Source organism: Macaca nemestrina, chromosome 11 (assembly GCF_043159975.1).
Source record: "Macaca nemestrina isolate mMacNem1 chromosome 11, mMacNem.hap1, whole genome shotgun sequence".
In the NCBI taxonomy this organism is placed as follows: Eukaryota; Metazoa; Chordata; class Mammalia; order Primates; family Cercopithecidae; genus Macaca; species Macaca nemestrina.
Window position 1 is genome coordinate 113,026,284 of NC_092135.1, and position 26,370 is coordinate 113,052,653.

General features: G+C 35.8%; 1 protein-coding gene across 1 annotated transcript in view; it reads right to left on the bottom strand.

Annotated features, from left to right (window-relative positions):
• Window positions 1–26,370, bottom strand: part of LOC105481164 (ATP binding cassette subfamily A member 12) — a 211,384-nt gene that overhangs the window by 65,753 nt on the left and 119,261 nt on the right. The window contains exons 12-23 of the mRNA XM_011740513.2: window positions 25,285–25,541; window positions 25,081–25,193; window positions 23,437–23,561; window positions 19,851–20,024; window positions 16,335–16,499; window positions 15,809–16,019; window positions 14,702–14,841; window positions 12,088–12,207; window positions 8,568–8,658; window positions 5,932–6,111; window positions 5,084–5,399; window positions 2,021–2,135 (exon numbers count right to left, since the gene is read on the bottom strand). Coding sequence (XP_011738815.2) covers window positions 2,021–2,135; window positions 5,084–5,399; window positions 5,932–6,111; window positions 8,568–8,658; window positions 12,088–12,207; window positions 14,702–14,841; window positions 15,809–16,019; window positions 16,335–16,499; window positions 19,851–20,024; window positions 23,437–23,561; window positions 25,081–25,193; window positions 25,285–25,541 — 2,007 coding nt within the window. The remainder of the gene's footprint in view (window positions 1–2,020; window positions 2,136–5,083; window positions 5,400–5,931; window positions 6,112–8,567; window positions 8,659–12,087; window positions 12,208–14,701; window positions 14,842–15,808; window positions 16,020–16,334; window positions 16,500–19,850; window positions 20,025–23,436; window positions 23,562–25,080; window positions 25,194–25,284; window positions 25,542–26,370) is intronic.

Consider the following 26,370-nt stretch of genomic DNA (forward strand, 5'->3'; position numbering starts at 1 on the left):
GCCCGCCTCCATCAATTCATTTCATAAACACACTGTATTTCTTCAAATTTAGGACACCGTTGAGGATGTGCCATTATTTTACATGCCACCAAGAAAGAAAGATTACTGCCAAATAAATCATGACACCCTATCAAATGTATCCCAATTTCAGAGGCTTTAAAAGGCGGGGGGGAAATCAATGTCTTAGAATTGATAAAATATAAATAATTGAGCTCCTTCTCTGTTCTGGCAGACAGAGGGAGCTACATTCTGGAAATAAATGTTGAATGAAGTCTAGATGATCAGACTCAGAGAATTTAAGAGATTGAGCTCGAGTGTATATGGCTGGCAGAATTGGAATACAAAACCTGATATTCTGATTCCAGGTTCAGTGATCTTCCACCATGTCACTTTGACCCCAAGACAAGGGTGGTTAAATTTTAAAGGTAGATGCAGGCCAAATGGAGACACAGAGCTACCAAACAGAAACTGGTTCATAGCTAAAAACATGTCTTTCGCATTTTCAGTTGAGAAATGACTTTTCGTTATGCTTGGATACTTTTTGGTGACACACATAGATGCCTTCGGAGAGCATCATCTTCAAACACGAAATAATACAATGTGTGTGTATTGTATACACTCAGTTTTATTATATGCATATATATTTGTATATATACTGTATGCATACGTGCTTCTATTTACTGTTTCTATCACAAGTAATATTTTTAAGGTAGGTGTTAATTTTGAAGTAGAAATGGACTCCGTTTCTGTCACAGTTTCTATCTCAAAGGTTTTCTTTACTCTGTGATGATTTGCTTCTGAATACTAGGAACCTGAAAGAAAACTAGAAGGTAGGGGCTTGCAATCATGATTATGGTTGAAGGCATGGATTCAGTTTTCTAAATTGGAATTAGAAAACCATTGCATACAGTCCTGAATACAACAGGACTCAAACTAGTTGATGAGAAATTTAACAAATTATAACTGAAATATAAAAATACAGCTGTGTGGATCAATCAAAATTCAAATAGAAAAGGTAAAAAATGTACGTTTAAATGCTGGGACAACACTGAAAGCCTGATGCTGAACTAACAGAAATATGAAGCAGCAACTTGTATCTTACAGGGAGAAATGATCAATTGTCTAAAAGCATTGTCAAGGTAAGTCTGAAAAGGACAAGTGGATGAACAGGTTCCTCTAACCTCATTATTTCAGAATTCAGCCAGGCCTTGCAATAATTATTGTGCCCCAGTTTTGAAATGTTTCATCTTTGTTTCCACTCCATGAGTGAGTATAAGAACGGACTCATTATGGGATCAGTAGATAAAATAATTTCTACTCAAATACAATCTAAAAACCACATAATGCTTTATCATAAATTCTAAAAAGAAGTAAGATATTTTGGATTTGGGGTTAATGATGAAGAACGTGCCCAGAAAGAGGTCATGCTTCACACTCTTGGCTCTGTCTTCCATTGTGATATGGTTATTAACCCAATCAGTAGCATAACATGAAATTCTTAGTTTCTATAAGTCAGGAGTCAGTGGGAAATGGAGAAGGTAATTGAAGGAGACAAGATATACTGGAAAGAGAATTTTCTTTGTGAGAGCCAAAATAAGCCATACGTCTATGTCTATGTTTATAGCTCTATCTAGATCTCCATTTGGGTTATTTTAGTTACCATGCCAACAATCTCTCTGCCTGAACAGTTGTTATTGTTGTTATTTAAACTTCCTCTGTTAGATCATAAGTCCTATAGGTAATTTCTTGGGCAAAAAATTACTCTAAGAATTATCATTGTACTCATATTTTATTCAGATTTTGTTTTTTAAAAGCACTTAGTAAGTGACTTTTATGTCACTTTTTGAGAAAATAAAATATTGCCTTATCAGCTGCTTTTGTGATTTGTAAAAGGTTTCTCTTTCTGTTTAATTCACAAGGGATGAGTTAGGCTTTCTGAGTTTATATAGGCATGATGAAAATCATAGTAATTGTTCTATGAACAGGACTTACTCATAACAAGAAGTGATTTTCAACATACCTCATGAAGCCGGAGGTCTTTCTCATAGACAAGCTTTTTCACAAAGGCAGCTATAAATACAACCCAGGCAACCATAAGCACGATTGGAAGAGAATAAGAGACACTGGTTAGGAAGCTGTAAAACAAAAACAAAAACAAAAGAAAAATTCAGTGACCAAAATAATGCCACACTTGCAGAGATTATAATAGATAAAGAACTCACTCTCTCTTACATTGAAGTTATGATCCTGTTTTGAAATTGAAAGTAATCAGTATTACCCCATTATTTATGAAGCATGAAGCTGATTTAACCATGGGTCTGTGGGTTTTTTTTTTTTTTTTTTAGTGTAATGTTTCAAGAGTAAGAAAAAAAGACAGCTCTAGATTATTAGATAAAATTGACATATTGTTTAAATTGTGTTTGAGTATGTCCTGTCTGGGAAAATAATTACTATACAGATATAATTGCAAGGCTCAAAACCTTTATGTGTAAACTAAATTCTTATCTAAAAGGCAGATTTAAAATGAGATGATTGGTTTACCTAAATAAAAGCTATATCTTCTAAAATTACTGTATTTATATCTACTCTTAGAGGATCATAGTTATTATGAAACTAAATTTCCCAAAATGAAATAAAATCTAAAGCATTCACTTGTTTTTGTTTATTTGTTTGTTTATTTTTTAGTAGAGATAGGGTTTCACCATGCTGACCAGGCTGGTCTCAAACTACTGGCCTCAAGTGATCCACCTGCCTTGGCCTCCCAAAGTGCTGGGATTACAGGCATGAGTCACCGTGCCCGGCCCAAAGCATTTGATTTAAAATGCAGACAAAGAACTTGGATTCTTCAAAGTAATGCTCTGGAAGATGCTTTATACATAGTATAGAAATGTCTATTTTGATGATGTGCTAAACTAGAGAATCAATGGAAGACATCCTCAAGCCCCAGATGTGTTCCTCAATGTCCTGCTTATGATGCCTGAAAATTAAATTGGAGTGGTTCTCAAAGCACCCAAAGAGGTTACTAAAACACAAGTTTCTGGGCCCCAGCTTCTGATTTATTATATCTGGGTGGGGCCATGTATTTGCATTTTAAACAGCTTCCCAAATGATACTAATACTGCTGGTCCAGGGACCACACCTTAGTAGTCATGGTTCTGACAATTGATATCCTTATTTGCGCTGAGGCAAAGGCAGTAGATGTCGATGACAGATTCTAAGTTGCTCTGTTTATATGCTGGGCTCCACTAAAGCTTTCACTTGGAGAAAGGTCCCAAGGCCATTTCCTTTTTTAATCTACAATGCTAAAAATTTACCTCCAAGTACTCCAAGAAAAATGTAAATATTAATGAAGCATGAGATCACTATAATTCAGTATCACTTTAGCATGCAGAAGTGTGCCATTATCAGAGAGATGAGGTGTTTTTTGGTGAGGGAGCAGTGGGAGTTGAGGCCATATTCCTTTTTTTTTTTTTTTTTTGGTCTGTTTCCTGGGAAACTGTATGGCATGGGGTAGGCATTTAAAGAATACTTCTTGAATGAATTTTGTTTGGGTTCAGGTGCAGCCTTGAAGTGATTTCTGGATTTAGAACTAGGCAAAGGCCTTCATTCATTAGCAACAAATCCCCTGTAATGTTTCTTCCAAGTGATAGTGTATTTTAGGTTTGGTCTAGTATAAAGCAGAAATGCTGCTCTTATAAACAGAAGGATCAGTGTAGTACCAGTTATATTATCTTGGGCAAGTTAATTAGCCTTTCTGGATTTCAGTTTTCTCATCTGGAAAGTATGGACAATAATGCCTGCTCCTACTTACCTTATGAGGTTGTTGGGTGAAACAAATGGAATAATATATGTGAAATCATTTTATATGCAACAGTTTATATGTGTGTAAGGCATTATGAAGATATTCCCATAAAGAATACAGACTGTACTTATTCTTTAAAGAAACATCCAGGTACCCACCATCCTAGGTACCAAAATTTATAAGGGGAACAAATGAGCAGGTAACTAGATAAGAATTTTAACTTAATTGACCCCATAGATCTTTATAATCTGTGCAAGCCCATTGCAATTCACACATAGTGCAGGCAGCAAAGTCCCCTCCACGACAGCCTCCTCAACAGCCAGCTAACCTTGACAGTCCACTTGATGGACTCCTTACCTTCTTCCTCATGCTACTGTTGCACTGGGTTACATTACCTCATCTCATTCATAACTCTTGAAGTAGTCAAGGGAGACAGAAGCATTGAAAGAAAGAAAAAGGAAGAGAAAAGAAAAAGCCAATACCATTTGAATTGTATATAACCTGCAATAACTGGGTTGCATAGCATGTTCAATTCCTTTAAAGTAATAATCGGCCTCAAGCTTTTATATAGGAAGGTGAACTTGAAAAACGTAATCCACTTATTTTTTTAACCATCTACAGAGTGAAAGAAGCACTCAGTGCTACCCAACTGGCAGATTTCTTGAACATTCAAATTGAATTGTCTAAAAGCATTATTGTTACTTCTTTATTCATCGAGGAAAACCACTTTAGATATGGAGGATTCCTAGCAAATGAACTGATAGTACATGAAAGTCTCAGGCAGCACAATATTTATCTCAAATAGTTGATAAAAAATGTGTTCACGATTTCTTTTTTCAATTTGTTTTCTTAAAATTGATCATGTGCTCAGATATTTTAAAATCCAATTTGGGAGTCGGAAGGGATTGTAATATGCTCTTGTTCATCCCTTTCATTTGACTAGAGGGAGGTAAGCCCAGTAGACAGTGGGTAACATCAAAATCATACAGCAATGTACTCAGGTCTGAAGTCCAATTCTTCCAATTTTAGGGCCAGAATTTTTGGAGAGCTAAGGGTCATTATAGATCATTTGGTAAACACTTTACCATCATTTTGATAATGATGAGCAGTTATGATGCAGCTATGCCGCATAGTGTGAACCCTTTTTCAAAACAAGCATATTACAAAGGTTTGGTGAATGTTATTCCTTTCATCTAGAATTCCATTCATCTGAATGAATGGACTGAAGTGAGTTCTTAGAAAAGTTGTTGATCATTAAAAAGGCTGAAAGTGCACACTTACTTGTCTTTCATGAAGCAGGGATAAGGAATTGCTTGAACCTGGACTGCTATTTCCTGGGAGTTCCTTCCAGTTTGCAATTCAATGATTGCTCTTTCAATACTATCCTGTAAATAAATAAAAGCCCTGCCATAGATCTGGTTGTGTGATGGAGAATTGTGTGGCCCTGGGGCCCAAATCTTGGTTCTTAGGCTTCTTGTGGTCTGTGCGGTCTTGAGACTCATGCGGATGGTATATTTTATGACAGGAGGAAGAAAGACATTTTCAGAGTCATAGCCTCTGTGCCAGCTTCTGTTAGAAGGAAGCTTAAAAATAACACCTAAAAATAAAATGGCAACAACAGCAGAAAGGTTATTTTATGGTTGACGTTATTCATTGTTTGGAGAGTACACAGAGGGGACAGCCAAACAGTCAATTGAGTTAGTAATGTGACAGTAGGTTCAGGCTCTTAATTTACAGAAAACATGGTTAATTGGAGGTGTCAACCTCAGAGATTCAAAGCTGGAGTTTAAGAATATAATTACCAACTAAGTAGACAGAATAAATGCATCACTCTAAGCCACTTATTACAATAAAAACACTTTTAAATAAATTATCTTGACTGATTATGAGGATGGACTCAACTTCACTCTAACTATGTAATCCTTTTCAATCTTAAGTACACCAACAAAATTAGACATACTTAGAAATTATAGTTGGTTGCCTACATGAAAGGTTCTCTTTTCTAAGGACATCAAAGGACCTAATGACCCCCACACTAGTTTTCTGAGTTCTGGATGAAAGACGTGAGGAAAGAATTTGGCCAATTTTAGTACAAAGAGAAGCTCAAACGCTAAGAGAATAGCACTTACTTCCAAAGAGTTCATTGCTTTTGTAGAGCCTTTTAGCCTCTCTCTCCATTTCCTCTATGGTTTTTGCTGCCTGAATACGGTCATATAATACACAAGAGGAAATATTTACTGTCAGGGAAGATAGCGTGTTAAGCTGATCAATGATGTCAATGTTGTTCTCTAATTTCAGCCTTAGAATGTCTAAAGAGGCAAAGCAAAAGAGACAAAAAAAAAAATTATGGTCTTGATTCTGGTAGTAATTAGATGAAACACTGATTTTTTTGTAAACACTAAACTAGATTATAAATAACGAAAGGCTGCAGAATTTACTCTAAAAATATCTAGTATTCTACACCAAAGAAAATGGGTCGTTATGCAAATATTCATTGAGGAGCCGAGCTAGTTACAAATACAGTAAACCTACGTTCTAGGAAAGATACAAGATAATTTAAAAATATATTTTGTTACAATTTAATTAACAAAGAACTAAGACGAATAAATTTTTAAAAATCTATCTACATGTAGTTAGGACAAAAAACTATAAATCAGAGATGCGAGTTTAGAATAAGCTACACAGAAATGCCTGCTTTGTCCATGGGATGTGAATGCACAAATTGAAACAAAGGAAAGTCTATGTAGAGTACATAGGACAAATAAACTATATTATTACATAAGCTGTGATATAGAAACATTTAAGACACCTGAAAATATATACCACATAGTTGTGAATTTCTAATACTGTTTGACTTAAAATCTTATGTGAGTTACTACTTTTGATATCTGTATTAATCTGACAAAATGATCAAGATTCCATTTTAGGTAATTACTCTGGAATAAAGGGGACTTAATTTCTCTTCAATTTTATGATTCTTTGTGAGGGAATCAACAGGGACAAAGGGTAAATATGAAATTGCAAGTTAACAAATCATTTGGCCAATTAAATTTTTACTGACTTGATCATCATGAATACTGAGAAGGCTGTGAATATCATAAATCCCTCCTCACAGAACCCAGACATGTCTCTTACATCGTCCAAAATAGGACTACATTTCTCACAGAAGACAACTTCTTAAATGCACTTCTCATTAGAATTTAAAGTGAAATGTTTTACTTGATGTAGATGTTGGTGGGGGAGGGGTAAATTGTGGTTGAACAGTGGCCTCCAGCGGCCATTGGAAATCAACACAACACCAAAGAATTATTTAGAAATTCTGGTAGATAGAATCACAAAAACACTTCAAAAGGTCAGTGTCCCCCGAATTCAAACTATATAATCTCTTCAATACTAAGTTACATATGTAATTATACAAGCATAGAGTCTCAATGCTACATTCATTTTAATCTTATTTTAAATTCTAAGCCTCACTTCCTAGTTCAGAAGTTAGAAATGACAAAATTTATATAAGAACTTTTTAGTTTAGCCCTGATATGTTAATCAAATAGTTCCTTGCCCAAATGATACTTTTAGAGAATAAATCCACTAGTACCTTTATTTAATCAAGCTGGGTTGACTATCATAATATGTGTACATTCATATACAATACAAATATAGGCATAATTCTTCCCCACTGGTTTAGAACCTAAATCATATACGTCCCAGCATTGCCAGGGAGGAGGAGGGGCACTTGCTCTGCTACTGCCAAATTCTGATGCTCTCAATCCGTTTCTCATACCCATGGTTGCATAGCAACAGTGAATCAGACACAGCCTGAATTAGATGTCTTGCATCCCTTAGGTTGAAGGTGGGGAAGTGGCGGAGGGAATGCATAAGTTTAGACAACTTCCTTTGATCTTCTGCAGGCTCTTCCTTTTAAATGACCATGTGAGGAGGACCCAACCTTGAATACTGATTTCAGATTATTTTCTTTTGAGTCTCCCCATTGTGTTTTTCTTGCTTTTGCTAACTCTATATCTCTTCCAATTACATTCTGGATTAGTCAAGTGATACTGAGGACAATGGAGATAAAAATGTTAAATGTAGCCAGAAACAAATAATTTAAGTTTCCCTTGTCCTTAAGGACTTGCCTTTCATCAAGTCACTAAAATAACAGTGCTCCCTTACTTCTAATAACCTACCCATGATTGAAGAAAAAAAACTGCATTTATATTACATAATAACAATATTATTTTTTTTGAGACAGGGTTTTACTCCTGTCACCCAGGCGGAAGTGCAGTGGCATGATCTCGGCTCACTGCAACCTCCACCCCCCAGGTTCAAGCAATTCTCCTGCCTCAGCCTCCCAAGCAACTGGGATTACAGGCATGTGCCACCATGCCCAGCTAATTTGTGTATTTTTAGTAGAGATAGGGCTTCACCATGTTGGCCAGGCTGGTCTCCTAACTCCTGACTTCAAGTGATCTGCCCGTGTCTGCCTCCCAAAGTACTGGGATTACAGGTGTGAGCCACCACACCTGACCTGCATTATAATTATTGAAACTAACTACAGACACTGAGCTTGTAAATAATCATGACTACTTGTAATTGTACAACTAACTGGGAAGAAGATGGGGGGATATATCCAGTGTCTCATTTTTCTTTGAATAACTAGCTAGATACTAAATACAGAAGAAAAGGGGGAAAATGTTATCATATGGAACAATGTTGTTTATATTTCCGACATGACTCATGAACAAAAGCTTTGTGAATTTGGACTCACCGAGTTCATCTATCTGTTTCAATAGTTCAACAGCATCAAGTCCCACGGAGAATTTTACAAAAACTTGCACAAAAGGGTTCCTTAGAGTATTCTAACAAATAATAATTAAAAATCAGTTTCAATACAAGAAAAATCATGTTTGACATTGTCTCTCTAATAACCACCACAGTGAAATGCAGTAACCAGAACTGGGCATGATCAATGCACTGTCTTGCAAAGGCTCACAGAGAAATCCTTGAGAAGAAAAGAGAAGATTGGGGGTTGGTAATGACTTGACAGGCTGGGCTGTTGCTTGTCCATAGATACAAATTGGTCAGCATGCACAATGGCCAGATGTGACTACAATTATCAACATTAGAAAATTATATTCAATTTAACAGAATTTTTCCTCATAGCTATATTATTCCTTTTTACCGTATACTGTATACAATGTTGTGATTCATGGTTAAACTTTGTTCACTTGAAACACAAACAACTCTTAAAAATCATGATGTCTCCTTGGAATCTGACATCACAACTGATTTGTATTCAGGTTCTACTACTTCCTAGCCCAAAGCTTTCAGCAGGTACCTTTTCCAGTTTCAGGTAACCTTTCAGTGAAGTAGGTAAGAATGGCTCATCACATCAGAATAGTCCATTTCGATTATTATATTATTTTTGAACTGTCATAGGTGCAACTATGTGAATATGAAAGAATAAATTGATGATAAAACTTTAAATTCTATCAATGGAAATACTGAAAAATTAAAAGAAAAACCTAATCGCTTTAAAATATAAAGGCCTTTATAGCTATTTGCCAAATTAGAAGACATAACTTCTAGCACTCTAGGAGTGCTATTAGCTAAAATTTGTTGAGCTCTTATAATACCATGTGCTGGGCACCATCTTATAGAGTTTAACTTGACTTTCTCACTTTGTTTACAACAACATTTTGAGGTAAGTGCTATTATTACCTCTAAGTAATAGATGACAAAGCTAGGGCTAAAGAAGCTATGTAAATTCTCATAAGGACACACAATTAATAAGGGCTAAGGGAAAAAATGAAGGAGAGAATTCAACTCAATTAAAGAAATGTTTTTTCATCATATGTGTAAATTCATGGCCTGGTTTTTATGTAAGCGAGGCTTGATTGTCCTTTTAGAGTCCAGTTTGGTAAAACATATTCTCATGTCCTTCTTACTAGTGTCTTTTGTTTTATTGTCATGGGGATGAATGATTAAGAATGACATATTAGTCGAGCACATATGTAATAGAATTAGTTTGCTAAATCCATAGCTACTGAGGGTTCTAAGAGCAGTTGGTGGCATGTTGACTGATGGCTAGCTACCATGCAGCTACATGCTGTGATAACAGTCCTTTAAGGTCTGTTTATCAGAAATTAGCTTCTGCATCTTGGAAAATCTGTATCAGAGCATTACTAACAAATAAAGTACTGTGTTAGTTGCAATCTGGAGACAATCCATTAAACCCTATTTCAATTCTCCCATCACTCCTTTAACAGTCAATCATGTGACATCTAATAATAGGTACAATGTATATTATTTGGGTGATGGATATGCTAAAAACCCTGATTTGATCAATACTAATCCATGCATGTAGCAAAATGCACTTGTATCACATAAATGTATAAAAATTTGAAAAATACCAAAACACCAAATGCCTCCACATGTGTGATCTTCACAAGTCTGTCATTACCAATATACTAATTTTAGAGATCCATAAACTGCAGTTCACGTACTTTAAGTCATTCACCTAAGGGTTCAGAGTGGCAAAGCCAGTTCTTGTGCCAGAAGTTTAAAATTTCAAATTCTATGCATATTTGCAATATTACATTTTTCCTCAATAATTGAAAATAATTTATTTTGTTCTGGACAGAATCAAGATCCTTCCATTAAATGATGATCCCTTTATGAACACAATCCCAGAGATTCTAGCAAATCACTGTACTTTAAAACCATTATGTATAGAACATGTAGTGTTAATTCACCACTTTAGCTGACAAAACTTTTCTTAACCAAATAATTTGTGGCTTTTTTTCTCCTCATGGAAAAAAAGTCTTAAGAGAAAATAGCAATGTATTGTTTAGGAAAATATATTTGTCATGAAGTACTATCTAAGTAGCCTTCGTTATCTGAGACTCACTAGAAAAGACCACTTAAAATGAGCATGCTTAGAATTCGAATCAAAAATTAATAGGAAGTTGTGGGGAAGACATTTGATGAAAAGTTTATATTTATTAAATACATTAAATACTGTAGAAATTTATTTAATCCTTTATGATAAAATTTGGGTTGTCATTATAACTGTGCATTAATTGTTAGTCAAAACAAAGACTGAATAAAAGCACCTTTGGGGTGTAATTTTTCTGACCATCTCATATCATATAGTATCCTTCATTCTAAGTTTAACTTCCTAAGCATGATCATAAAAAAGGGCATTATTTTCCCAAAAATATTTTAGGGCTCCATTAATCTTCCAAAGGCCTCTCTTTGATATGCAAACCATTCTCTTGAAGCTCCTAGGTTGTCACCATTCCTGCCAATTTTCTTTTCTACAACTGATTACTGGGCTAATTCCGCTGCTCCATCTTCAGTTGTCAATAGCTCTGTGATTGGAACATTTCCCCACATTATTTACATCATCTTCAGAAATTCCTGCCTTTTTGTTGTTGTTGTTGTTTGTTTGTTTGTTTTGAGACAGTTTCACTCTTGTTCCCCAGGCTGGAATGCAGTGGCGCAATCTCAGCTCATTGCAACCTCCACCTCCAAGGTTCAAGAGATTCTTCTGCCTCAGCCTCCCGAGTAATTTGGATTACAGGTGCCCACCACCACGTCCGACTAATTTTGTATTTTTAGTAGAGATGGGGTTTCTCCATGTTGGTCAGGCTGGTTTTGAACTCCCAACCTCAGGTGATCCGCCCTTCTCAGCCTCCCAAAGTGCTGGGATTACAGGCGTGAGCCACCGCACCTGGCCTAGAGCACTTTTTCCAGTGATAACTTTTGCTTCCTTATGTGGCCTTAAACGTAAATTCAGATAAATACTTTAATGAGAACACCTTGTATATAACATGTTAAACTGAATTTGGAATTTATTAACACATGTGTCATAAATTTCTACCATGGAATTCCCCAAGTTTAATGTTCTCTAGCCTATTGGTATTTTAGGAATTCTGGTTAAGATAGCAAAGGAGAGTAATTTAAAGCAGAGAAATCAATACCAAGCATTTTTTATAGCATTTGACTTTTGATAACCTGATTTACATCACTAGTTATGTCTCTAGATCAACTTGTAAGATGTCTTCTCTGAATTACAGAGGAGCTGCAGTACCAGAGGTGAAGTTAGCCAGTTATGAATGTGAGTGATAGATCAGGTACCCTGTCTCAGACCTTCTCTCTGGAAGAGAGGCAATTTAATCTGTTGAATATGGAAAGTTACTCTCTTCCCATTCACAGACGGAAGGCAATTAAAATCTCAAAGAATTCAAATTCCTACTAAGCTGAATGACAGAACCATCTCATACCTGGAGCATTGGAATTGCCTGGTTTAACAGATGGAAGGAATTCATGAAAAGTGGCGACTTATCCATCCACTCTTGAGATTTTTCTCTTAATTCTGCCAGCTGTCTCAGAGTTACGTTGGACTTAATGACAAAGAAATAAAAGAAGTGAGATCCATTAGTATTTTGTCTATATTTCAACAAGGTTGAAATATTAAGGTTGTTTTGTTACATAACTTCAAAAGACAGTTCTAAAACATGAAGTTAGTACAAACATTTGCCAGAAATTTCCCACATGGTCAAAAGTTTCAAATGACAGCTTTTATAGGGTCAAGTTCATTTATAAAAATTCTCCATAATTTAAGGTTTGATTCATGTCCAGAGTGAGTTTACAGCCAAAATGAAAGCATGACTTCTGGAGTTCTTACCAGTTTTTCATTTTTACCAACGATACACTTAACTTTACTACTAAAGAAACATCCTAGTTTAAGGATAGCAGAAGGATATTCTCATGTATTACTGCTGAGAATAGATATGTTAGAGGTTTTTGGAAAGCAATTTGACAATGGCTATTAAAATAAAATATAATATCCTTCAACCCCTCAATTCTGAACATTCATCTTATTGAAATAAAAATACTGCTACATAAAATATACACAAAAATATTTGTTGCCACATTGTTTACTTTAGCAAGAAACACACACACACACACACACACACACAACATTGGAAACAAAATTAATGCCCAACACCTGATGATTGGATTAGTGAATTCAGTGTTATAAAAAAAAATTGCAATCTTTAAAAAGAATGCATTAAATTATACCTATTGAGTTGGAAAAATTTCCACAATGTATTCTTGTATGAGAAAAACTATATATAGAAAAGGATTAAAATGTAGTATCATTTTAATAATGCAATGAACTCAAAGAACTCCGCATATGAATATACATGGTATAATAATCTATAAAGGATTGGAGTAATAGAATAAATTATAGGGAGATGCATATATGAATGCTAACATATATTAGTTTATATGAAAGGAAGAATAAGATCAAGATAAGAGGAAAAGGGAGGTGAGAACCAAGTACAAAAGGGAGAAAAAAAGACCACGCTTAAAACATAAGCTCATATGCTAGTGAGGTCGTGGAGAAAAAGGAACACTTATACACTGTTGGTGGGAGTGTAAATTAGTTCAGCCATTGTGGAAGACAGTGTAGCAATTCCTCAAAGACCTAAAGACAGAAATACCATTTGACTCAGCAATCCCATTACCGAGTATATATTCAAGGGAATATTGGTCATTCTATTATAAAGATACATGCATGCATATGTTCATTGCAACACTATTCACAATAGCAAAGACACTGAATCAACCTATATCCCTATCAATGATAGACTAGATAAAGAAAATGTGGTACATGTACACCATGGAATACCACACAGCCATAAAAACGAATGAGAGCATGCCGTTTGCAGAGACAGGGATGGAGCTGGAGGCCATTATCCTTAGCAAACCAACACAGGAATAGAAAACCAAAAACCACATGTTCTCACTTATAAACGGGAGTTAAATGATGAGAACACATGGACACAGAGCAGGGAACAGAAGCAGGGAGGATGGGAGGAGGAAAAGGATCAGGAAAAATAACTAATGGGTACTAGGCTTAATACCTGGGTGATAAAATAATCTGTACAGCAAACCCCCATGACAGAAGTTTACCTGTGTAACAAAACTGCACTTGTACCCCTGAACTTAAAAGTTAAAAACAAAATCAACAAATGTTCATTTAAATTGAAAAACAAAATTCATATGTAACTTAATTTATGCAAAACTACATAGGAATATATAATCCGTAGAGCAAATAAGGTATTAAATCACAATTTTTACGAAAATGGACAGAGATCAAATTGAATGTTCTTTGATAATAATGATCTCTGTCCACTATTCTGTAGAATATAAACATAATGTTATGTTCATACAATTATAGTTTAATGGCCAAGTAATGGTGAAACAGAGATTTTTCTTTTACTTTAGCTCTGTCATTTTAAAAGTACTAAGTTTATAATTCAAATAATTAAAGCCAACTTTAGAGTGAGAGGGAAATACTATTATGGTTAAATGAAGTAAATGGTAAGTATAGTTAATAATGTTGTCTTATTTGACATCTATCTTCTATATAAATGAGACGTTAAATTGTACAACTAAATTGTACAACTAAATATGAGGCCAAGAATCTACACTTCAGGGATTGTTTTTGTTCCAACTAGTTATATAATGCTCAATATTACTTTTTCTAGTACGACAATTTTTACATACTTTGAAAGTTAGACACCAGTTGTAGAGAACTTTTCTGCTTTTTGAGATAAATGGAAAAATCTCAGGTCTTGCTTCAACTAACCTCATTCTCAAATGTTAACATGGTTCATTTCTCTTCAAAGTGCTCCCACCCAATCTATACTGCTTGCACATATCCAGGGCAGAAGTTGAGAATTTTACTAACAGTTTCAGAAAGCCAAGGATAATAGTAATAGTGGGTAAGATATAAAGAAATGAGTCAGCTAAAGTAGATTTGGAAGTTGACTACTTTAAAAAATCTTAATACTCAAAATAGAAACTGAGTTATAATGGTCAAACCTTTTCCATTATTGCCTTTGTGACTGGGTTATATGGTGCATACAAAATTCTTCCCAACAACATAGGTTTCAAGAATGCCCAAATCACAGGTCCAGCGGGCATGTTAATGATGTCTTTATAAAGGGAGAAGCAAAATGGCGCTGGAAGGAAAAAGTGAAATAAAACCATTTAATAGATGTACTTCAAATCTATTTCCTCACAGCAAATTGACACAGATTATTCTTAACACACACAAAAATACACGCCCTAGTACTTCCTATATTATTAACAGATGTGAGGCATCTGGTGTCAAAGTAAGAGAGCATAGTAACAAAACTTTTTTAGGTGAGAAAGTTTAACCCAATAAGCAAGCCCAGAATAAGTGATGGCATTTTGCCAAGAGGAGATAGAAAACGTGAAAGCCACGTTTCAGAATGCCTAACAGATCCATTTCACCAACATTTACTTTTAAAAAAAAATACACAAAACCAACCACTGGGATAGTACCAGATACATAAGAGCTGTTCAATAAATGTTTGGTGAATGAATAAAAAGATGAATGAATGAATCCAATTGCTATACTAGACACTCATATATTATTTGAATGAGCTCACTCATCACATTTTGCATCTCCAAGTTTATAGATCAAGTAAATGGTTTTGATGTGCCACTAAACATTTATGGTTCTGCTGCAGTCATGCAACTCTACCATGTGTGATAAAAATTCTAATTCTAGAAAGTTAGGAAAAAAATATCAACCCTAACAGATTTAAGGCAAGTTTTTATATTGTCTAGAAGGCTCAATGTTGACTGACAAAATCTAAGTGTAGTATTGTAGTTAAGATGACAGTCTTTGTAGCAGAGTACCTGGGTTCAAATGACAGCTCAGGCACTTCCAAGTTGAGCGAAACTGGCCATTTTACTTACCCTCCTTGTACTTCATTTCCCTGTACTAAGATTAGTTAATGTATATAACATTCTTGACATGTGGTAAGTGCTGTATAATTATTTTCTATTTTTATTCTTGGGGAAAATTAATACTTCATTTATCATACAAAACTAAGACAGAATAGACAATATTCTTATTGTCAAAGAACAATTGCCATGCTTATTTTAAAGTATACTCACTGGTTTTTATGGGAATTCCATATTTTGAAGCAATTTGCTCTTTACTTAATTTATAAGTCAAAAAATCCTTGGTGTGGTTGCCTTTTGGCCTCTGGGAAGAGGGCAGCATGGCAGTTAAATATTCAGTGGTAATTCCTTGGGAACATAGTGCTTGGGAGATGGTGCTAAATGATCCTTGGGGTGTGTTCATTCGGTTGCTTCTGTACATCGCCTGTGAGACAAAAATCCACGATTTATTGGCACTATGTAAGCTTTAGATACTATTTGAAACAACAGAGAAAGAGAACCTGATAATACTTAGAGTATCCTTACAGTTTCCATAATTCCTTTTATACGTGTATCCCAAATGTAAATGAAGAACAATAAACTTCACTAATAAAAGTGGCAAAAATTTTTGCTAGGTAGAAGAGTTTTCTTGTAGGTGGTTTTTTTTTCAATGTACTACGATTGAAGCTGAATGTATTATAACTACTCAATATGACAGAAGGCATTTTTCAACAAGAACATTACTGGGTGACTTTTCTACCTGTGTTAATGGAACACTTCTGGGCAGATGCATTTGTTTCAGGGATCTCATTTTGTCTAGCAGCGGATGTGTGCCAGAGGCCATCTGATTGAGAATCTCTCTTAGTCTTATGAAGAGCTCCATCATCTTTTCTACTGGCTTTTGATCTTTCCTCGGGAAAAACACCTAACATAAACAGAATAAAAAGAATTGCTTTATGTGGAAAAATGGAACGCTCATGCATTGTTGGTAAGGTTGTAAGAAGGTACAGCCACTTTGGAAAACATTTTTGAAGTTTATTAAATAGTTAAATGTAAATTTACCACTCAACCTGACAATTCCATTCCTGGGCGTTTATTTAAGAGAAGTGAAAACATGTCCACACAAAGATTTGTATGTGAATGTTTATAGCAGCATTATTTATGATAGCCAAAAAGGGAAAACAATCCAGGTGAGTGGACAAAGTATATATTCTTAAGATGGAATACTATTTGGCAATGAAAGGAAATGAAATACTGACACATACACAACATGTATGAAACTAAAAACAAATTATATTAAGTGAATGAATCCAGGCAAAAAGAACACATATTTCATGATTCAATTTATATGTAATATCTTTTTAAAAAGGCAAATCTACAGAAACAGAAAATAGATTAGAAGTTGCCTGGGCTAGAGATTGAAATGAGAGGTAACTGCAAATAGACATGAGGTTTCTTTTGGAGGTAATGGAAATGTCCTAAAAGTAGATTGTGGTAATAGTTGCACAATTCGTATATTTACTAAAAAAAAATCATTGAGTTAATCACTTAAAATCAGTGATTTTATGGTATATAAATAATACCTCAATAAAGTTGCAAAAATAGATGATTTTATGAGTCATAAAGGCAAATGTCAATTACATATTTCTTCATGTATACTGTTGCTCAAAAATAATAAAATATGCACCTAAAATTAAAATAAAACTGTCAAAAGGCTTATATGATTTATCAGGCTAAGTTGTTTTAATCCCATAATGCTTATGTGCTACAGGAAGAAACATTGAAAATGTTTTAAAAATTTTAATGTAATTTTTGTATCCTCTTATTTCATTTATTCAGGAACATGAATTGAGTGCCTGCTGTGTTCCCAGCACTGGGTGAGGTGATGGCTATGCAGTGGTGGTCAAGCTGGCACCATCTCGGTACTCAGGGGAACTTTGATCTATTAGGAGGAACAGATATCAAACAAGCCAATGAACCAAAGGCTGGGGCATATGAGAAGGTAGGGAGTGTTTAGCTAGGAAATCAAAGGAGACCTTCCAAAGCAAAATCTCAAAGAATGAGAAAGAACATACCATTGAAAGAACAAGAAGAGGAAGGGCATAGGCAGAGGGGCAAAGCTGTCTGAGGTCCACGAGGAGAGAAAACTCTTGATATTTCCAAGGAAGTCAAAGACCAAGATTATGAGCACAAGATTCAGCTGGAGAAGTAGCTTTGTGTCCATATCTCCCACACTGCACAGCTCTCAGTCATGAAGATATGGTTACCTCAGTAGCAGAGCTCCTAATTCCAAACATATTTTAAAAATTAGAACCAACCTTGGTTTCTATTTTCTACTGCAGTTCTGCCAAAATTCTAGGCTTTCCCACACTAATGTGAAATAAATTGGCATGCCCATGTTTAATGGCTAGACTCAACAGCAAATATTTTGTTGGATATCTGCTCTGTGGAGGCACTATAAAATTAGAGTTAAAATTTTAGGTGGAGTAATAATAATAATTTGATGTCATATGTATTATAGGTTATAGTTTATGTAAAATAAACCATTGGTTGAGTTAATGGGTATTTGCTGCATTTCCCTACGGGCCAGGCACTGTTCTTTGCATTTAAAATATTTCAGTGAACAAACAGGCCCCTGTGGAACGAACATACTAGTGGGGGAAGACAGGACACACATTTTAAAAATGGGCCGAGCACGGTGACTCATGCCTGTAATCCCAGCACTTTGAGAGGCCAAGGTGGGAGGATCACTTGAGGTCAGGAGATCAAGACCAGACTGGCCAACATGGTACAATCCCGTCCCTACTAAAAAGGCAAAAATTAGCCGGGTGTGGTAGCACACATCTGTAATCCCAGCTACTCAGGAGACTGAGGCACAAGAATCGCCTGAACCCAGGAGGCAGAGGCTGCAGTGAGCTAAGATGGCACCACTGCACTCCAGTCTGGGTGACAGAGAGACTCCGTCTCAAAAAAAAAAAGTTTAAAAATGAAAATGTAATAAAAGATATAGTTGGCTGGAAGTAAAACAGAAACCAGAATAGGAAAAGGGGACTTGAGAGCGCTGTAGGTAGCATTGGTTGCATTTTAAATAGGGTGGTCAGGGTAGACCTTACTGAGAACGTCCATGTTAAGCAAAGGCAAAAAAAAAAAAAAAAAAAAAAAAATAGCCTTGCAAATCATGTGAAGGGTTGTCTCTGGAGTTGTGCCACACAGCAACCCTGGAGCCAGGGTCCAGAAAGTAGCCAAGTAGGAAATGAGATTTTAGTGATGAGGAATCATAGTGCAGATCATGAGACCCTTGTAAAATTTGGGGGTTTACTTGAATCAAATGGAGATCCACTGGAAAGTTTTGAGCAGAAGGGCGATATAATGAGACTTTAAGTTTTAAAAGGATCACTCAGGCTGCTTGCAAGGTGGTAGGGATGGGGGTAGAGGGTAGGTGTGGAAGCAAGGGATATGGTTAGGAGACCACTGCAGAAATATAGGTGTGAGACGATAGTAACTCTGAACAGGATTACTTATAACTAGTCCAAAATATTTTTTATCCCTTTGGCTATGTCTCAAAAATATGTCAGCTATTTCCATTCGGTTGTGTTTACTACAGAGAAGGACAATTCTTCAGTGTTTTTAAAAACTTGTAAATATTTTTGACCCAGGTTAAATTTGGGTGAACATAGGTGCTTAATTTTCCTATGTTTATATTTTTCTTTCAGTTATTTAGTAAATAAGTACTCATAGAGCATCTGCATATTGCAAGATGAAGTCAATGCTGATTTTACTAAGCTCTAATAATGACCATTTGTTTTTCCTTCAGGGTATATAATGGTAGCCTCTATCTAAGTTGATAAAGGAAACATGAAATTTTTTTAGAATGCCATTTTTAATCAAGAAAACACTTTTTACTAATCTTTTTTAACCCTACCAACTTCATGTCTGTTCATTGTTAAAAAAAAAAAAAAATTGCAACATTTGCATTTTACATTTTTGAAATACAACATTTGTATTTCACAGTAACAGTACGTATTAAATTTAATTATTGGTCTCTGATACACACACTGAGAATTAGTAAGGCAATAATATTAGTTTCCACATCTATAAAACCTGCAGAATTGCAATAAATGATCTCTAAGATTGCATTTAGCTTTAAAATAATGCAGTAATTCCAAAAGCTGAAAAAATAGATCTCATCCTTCATACTATCAGAGAACATACATGTGTAATTAAATAATTTTATATAAACCATGAATATAAACATATTTAACCAATAGCAACTTGCCTTGTATGTGAAGTTGTAAACGTTTAAGTAGTGCAGAAGAGTGAGTCCGATGAGGTAAGACTGCCAGGATCTCTCTGAAAGAGACAGGTTGCAAAATTCCTTCATTGCATCTTCCAGTTTGAGATTGGTAATATTAGTATCACAGGAATGCAGCCAGAACACCTGAGAAATAATCTGCAAGTGGAGGAAGAAAAGTATTTCAGCTGTGAATCATTCGAGAGTCAACTGTTCATTTTATGAGGTTTTTTGTATACTCTAAATTTTAAACTATAACAAAAAGTCCTCAAGGATCAAACAACTTTTAATCTAAAGCAATAATTACTATTAATAAAACAATAGATAATTAATGGTTCACTTAAGAAATAAGATGGGAGGCCGGGCGCGGTGGCTCACACCTGTAATCCCAGCACTTTGGGAAGCTGAGGTGGGTGGATCACGAGTTCAGGAATTCGAGACCAGCATGGCCAACATGGTGAAACCCCATCTCTACTAAAGATAGAATAAATTAGCCGGGCGTGGTGGCGGGCACCTGTAATCCCAGCTACTCAGGAGGCTGAGGCAGGAGAATCGCTTGAATCCTGGAGGTGGAGGTTGCAATGAGCTAAGATTGCGTCATTGCACTCCAGCCTGGGAGACAGGGTGAGACTCTGCCTCAAAAATAAAAGAAAGAAGATGGGAAAAAAGAGACAGGGAGACATTCAGGATGACTCCCAGATTTCTTGCCTGAACAGCTGGGTGAATGATGGTACCAAGAAAGGTAAGTGATTTGGAGTAAGTCTGGGGAAAACATTAGTTTAAGATTTTGCTCCCTATAAAATCTTACTCTTAATAAATTCAAATTGCATTTAATTTTTGTAATCATTCAAAGTTATAATCTTAGGCAATACACTTTGTGGGTCCAGAGATGTAAAGCAAAGAAAAAGAGCTCCAGACCATATAATCATGTGAATCACCCATCTTGAACAGTAATGCTCCTGTAGATAGTGAGGTATGACTGCACAAAATAAGATGTCATCTTCATTGCCACCAAGTTGAAAAAAAGAGAAAAGCGTATAACATTCAAGGCCACAGGAACTTTTCACTCTTTCCTCTTGAAAGTAAGAAGAATGTACACTCTCCATTTACATGTTTTATTTACTAAAATGAACCTGCTCTATGGAAGCCAAAAACGTGATTGCTGAAATTATATCTTAGGATCAAATAATCAAAAGGTAAGATAAAAGGGAAAAGATCAATGAATATTATTTACTAGTACAGTAAAGGCAAAGCTGTTTTAATTTTTGTATGGGGGAACCAATTAAAATGACAAGAGATAGCTGCAACATTTTTTAAGAGGAACCTTAAAGGCTTTTTAGAAACTTTATCCAATATTGGAAAATAACTGGGCTGTGCTTAGAAATGACACACTCTGTCACACGTAAGGTTTGAATGGATGAAGCCTTAAGCTCTTCAGCTCTTTTGAAAAATTTCCATGACACTTCCGGACGATTGACTTGGAAAAAGAATAAAAGATAAGACATTTTGAGGGGAAAACCCTATTACCTAAATATGAAGAAATGACATTATTCATTTTCACATCAAAAAATGTTTACTACAACCACAAACTTAGCCTTAGTTCCCTTGACCACATCTATTGTATATGCTATGTCTTGCTGTGGGACTTTTAAAAAGTAAAAATGAGTATCTTTTTTATTTTAGTTACAAGCAATAGTAAGTACTCTCCACATATTTTTCCCCAATTAGGTTACTGAAGTTTGACTTTGATAGCATTTTAGTAGGTACAAATTCACCTCAGACAATGTGATTGCAACAGTGAATATAATTCTTTAGTGATGGCATCCATTGATTAAGGAAGCCATCTGGGGGTAAGGAAAAGGAAAGAACAAAGGGGACATGGGAAAGGAGAAGGAAAAATAAAGAAAAAAGGGACACATAGTGATAATATTCTTGCTTCAGAATTTTTCTTCTATCTTAAGAATTAGGCCTCCAGCATCACGCTACCTGACTTAAACTATACTACAAGGCTACGGTAAACAAAACAGCATGGTACTGGTACCAAAACAGAGATATAGACCAATGGAACAGAACAGAGCCCTCAGAAATAATACCACACATCTACAACCATCTGATCTTTGACAAACATGGCAAAAACAGGAAATGGGGAAAGGATTCCCTATTTAATAAATGGTGCTGGGAAAACTGGCTAGCCACATGTAGAAAGCTGAAACTGGATCCCTTCCTTACACCTTATACAAAAATTAATTCAAGATGGACTAGAGACTTAACTGTTAGACCTAAAACCATAAAAACCCTAGAAGAAAACCTAGGCAATACTGTTCAGGACATAGGCATGGGCAAGGACTTCATATCTAAAACACCAAAAGCAACGGCAACAAAAGCCAAAATTGACAAATGGGATCTAATTAAACTAAAGAGCTTCTGCACAGCAAAAGAAACTACCATGAGAGTGAACAGGCAACCTACAGAATGGGAGAAAATTTTTACAATCTACTCATCTGACAAAGGGCTAATATCCAGAATCTACAAAGAACTTAAACAAATTTACAAGAAAAAAAACAAACAACCCCATCAAAAAGTGGGTGAACGATATGAACAGACACTTCTCAAAAGTAGACATTTATGCAGCCAACAGACACATGAAAAAGTGCTCATCATCACTCGCCATCAGAGAAATGCAAATCAAAACCACAATGAGATACCATCTCACACCAGTTAGAATGGTGATCATTAAAAAGTCAGGAAATAACAGGTGCTGGAGAGGATGTGGAGAAATAGGAACACTTTTATACTGTTGATGGGACTGTAAACTAGTTCAACCATTGTGGAAGACAGTGTGGCAATTCCTCAAGGATCTAGAACTACAAATACCATTTGACCCAGCCATCCCATTACTGGATATATACCCAAAGAATTATAAATTATGCTGCTATATGCTGCTATAAAGACACATGCACACGTATGTTTATTGTGGCACTATTCACAATAGCAAAGACTTGGAACCAACCCAAATGTCCATCAATGATAGACTGGATTAAGAAAATGTGGCACATATATACCATGGAATACTATATAGCCACAAAAAAGGATGAGTTCGTGTCCTTTGTAGGGACATGGATGAAGCTGGAAACCATCATTCTCAGCAAACTATTGCAAGGGCAAAAAACCAAACACTGCATGTTCTCACTCATAGGTGAGTATTGAACAATGAGAACACCTGGACACAGGAAGGGGAACGTCACACACCTGGGCCTGTCGTGGGGTCAGGGGATGGGGGAGGGATAGCATTAGGAGATATACCTAATGTAAATGACGAGTTAATGGGTGCAGCACACCAACATGGCACATGTATACATATGTAACAAACCTGCACGTTGTGCACATGTACCCTAGAACTTAATGTATGAAGAAAAAAAAAGAATTAGGCCTCCAGGTTTATCACTTACATAGAAAATTCCCCAGCTTAGCGTGCAGCTTCTCAGTGTTTAACTGGTAAGCACTCAACAAATGCTAAATGCTATTTAAATTTCTAAGAACTGCATGTAAGTACAAACACATGACACCTCACCTCAGCTCTGTTATCGGGGATGGGAATGGCCAGCAACTTGTCAATACTCCTGTTGGACATTCCTGTTGTTCTCCTTAGATCTTCTTTCAGCTCTTCGACATTTTTAAACATTTCTATTAACTGACCTGCAAGAAGAAAAATGTAAAAAGAAAACACATGTTGGTTTGTCAGGTCACTCTTTTTAGTATGACTAACACAGAGAAACCTTCTAGACTAAAACATACATGCCTTCTCAGGGGCAGATGTCTCCCAGTTTTTGCAGACTTTGCATATTTAGGATCTATTTCTATCTGGTTTAGATTTGTTCTTATTATGATATCATAAACCCAAGGTAACAGATTGCTCTGCGTTATAAATTTTCCTTAGGTATCTACAACTCAAGGTTGATTTAAGGAAAATATGCTTTCCTCACAGATTTTGATCACATAATGCACTAAGTAAATATCTCTCCATTTGATTTAAAATATCACACAGGTTCAATATGTTTTTTATTCTGGGATCACGTAATATTGTCAATTTGGACAAAGTCTGATAAATCCACACATAATGCCACAGAGCATTTTTCTTTAACTACAGTCACACTACAATTATAAAGGGTTTTTACAATCATTATCTCACTTTTAAATAGAATGTGTTTAACTTCAAACTCTTTTAGGGGAGTGATTATAATTCTTTCATTTCTGGGTCATTTATGGCACAATAAACAATATTTTGCTTTTAGCAGATTGTAATAATCATCCTGCAAATGCCTTTCCATTTCTTTTAAGAATCCTTCATGCAGGCCGGGCGCGGTGGCTCAAGCCTGTAATCCCAGCACTTTGGGAGGCCGAGACGGGCGGATCACGAGGTCAGGAGATCGAGACCATCCTGGCGAACACGGTGAAACCCCGTCTCTACTAAAAAAAATACAAAAAAAAAACTAGCCGGGCGAGTTGGTGGGCGCCTGTAGTCCCAGCTACTTGGGAGGCTGAGGCAGGAGAATGGCGTGAACCCGGGAGGCGGAGCTTGCAGTGAGCTGAGATCTGGCCACTGCTCCCCAGCCTGGGTGACAGAGTGAGACTCCATCTCAAAAAAAAAAAAAAAAAAGAATCCTTCATGCAAATATACCTTTTTGAACCTAGTGCCATTCCAATTTTGTGGCTGCCCATTGTCCAAAATTCTGAATGCCTTTCCTTTCAGTATTGAGGAATTATGCAAAGAAGAAACATATTGCATGATACATCATGTTTGGAATACTAATAGAAAGTTCTGAATTGAGATTTCTGTAGACAGCAGTACATCCTTTTGGTTTTTTTCCATCAGATTATTTTCACAGAAGAAAGTAAATTTCATCATTGCCCTTGCAGCTGACTATCGGATGCACGTTAATATATCAGAGAAACAAAAGGTGAATGGTCTAACTAGTTAAACTTTTGAAGATCTTTTTGCTGTGAAATCAAATTTCCCTGTTTCATTCTCTGCTAGCTTTCTGTGTGTTTACTTTAGACAAGTAACCACATTTGAATGCTTCAGGTTTCTTATGTGTAAGGGCAGATAGCAAAGCGAGTTTGGTTGGGAACTTCAAAAAAAACCTTTCTTAAACTGCAGCGTGAGAATCACATGCATTCTAATAAGACAAGATTTAAAATGTGGATGGGGAAACACCTGGCTTTTCAGAAGCATCTGCACTGTTATTGACATGCAGCATGACTTCTACGATCGGTATTAACTGAGTGATATTTTCCATGTAATTCATTTGCAGTGCCTGTTCTAGAAACCTGAAACAAAACAGAAAAGAAGAAATTCAACTAGGTATATCAATATTTTGAAAGAGATTTCACCACTGAATAAGACAATGGAAAAACTTACTGATCCATATTTAAATTAATTTTGCTTGGATCCCCAGTCAGCAAATCTCTCACTTTTTCAGATATGAGATTGTCATGGTACAGTAAGCTGGCTGCTATTTCGGTGCCCAGCTCTGCTGCTTCGAGGAGTTGCAGATCAAACTCACTGTCTTCACACAGGCTCCCAAAGCTCATATCAGAGAGCTGGCATGACTTCTCTATCAAACTGAAAGTTTCAGATTCACAAAGAAGTTCGGTCAAGTTTCGAAGTTGAGACAGCTTTCCAGAAAGGGAAAAGAGTGGGAAATAGATTAGTTACATTTTTCTACATATATAGTAGTGGATAATAAGTAACCACAATCGATTTCCTTTAAGAAAAACATTCTGCATATGTATTTGGTTAGTTGGCATTTGGCGTTAGTTTTATTATGAAGTACTACTCTCTGTCATTTGAGTTTATTATTCCTGTAAGAACTTGATAAAACTTTTGGGCCTATTAGAACTGTCTTTCTCTGTGGAGTCACAGGTTTAAAAAAATGTAGTTTAGTTTTATCCAGCTTCACTCACAAATACTTTGACTAATTTTATATTTTGACTTATATTTTAAATCATATGTAAGGGCAGATAAAAAGCAGGTTTGTTTTGGAACTTCTAAAAAGCATTTCTTTGTCACACCCATTAAGATGGCTACTATTAAAAAAAAAAAAAACAGAAAATAACAAGTGTTAGAGAAGATGTGGAGAAATTATAACCCTTGTGCACTGTTGGTGGTAATGTACACACACACACACACACACACACACACACACACAGTGGTATATTATTAAACCTTAAAAAGGAAACAAATTCTGACACAGACTGCAGCATGAATGAACCTTGAGTATACTATGCTAAGTAAAATAAGCCAATCTCAAGAAATGAAAGGTGAATGGTCTAATAATGTATGATTCCACTTGTATGACAAAGTACCTAGAGTAGTCAAATACACAGGGGTAGAAGCAAAATGTGGGCTGTTAAGGGCTGGGGAAGTAGAGGATGAAAAGTTGTTTAGTGAATATGGAGTTTCAGTTTACAAAATGAAATGAGTTCTGGAGATTAATTGCACAAC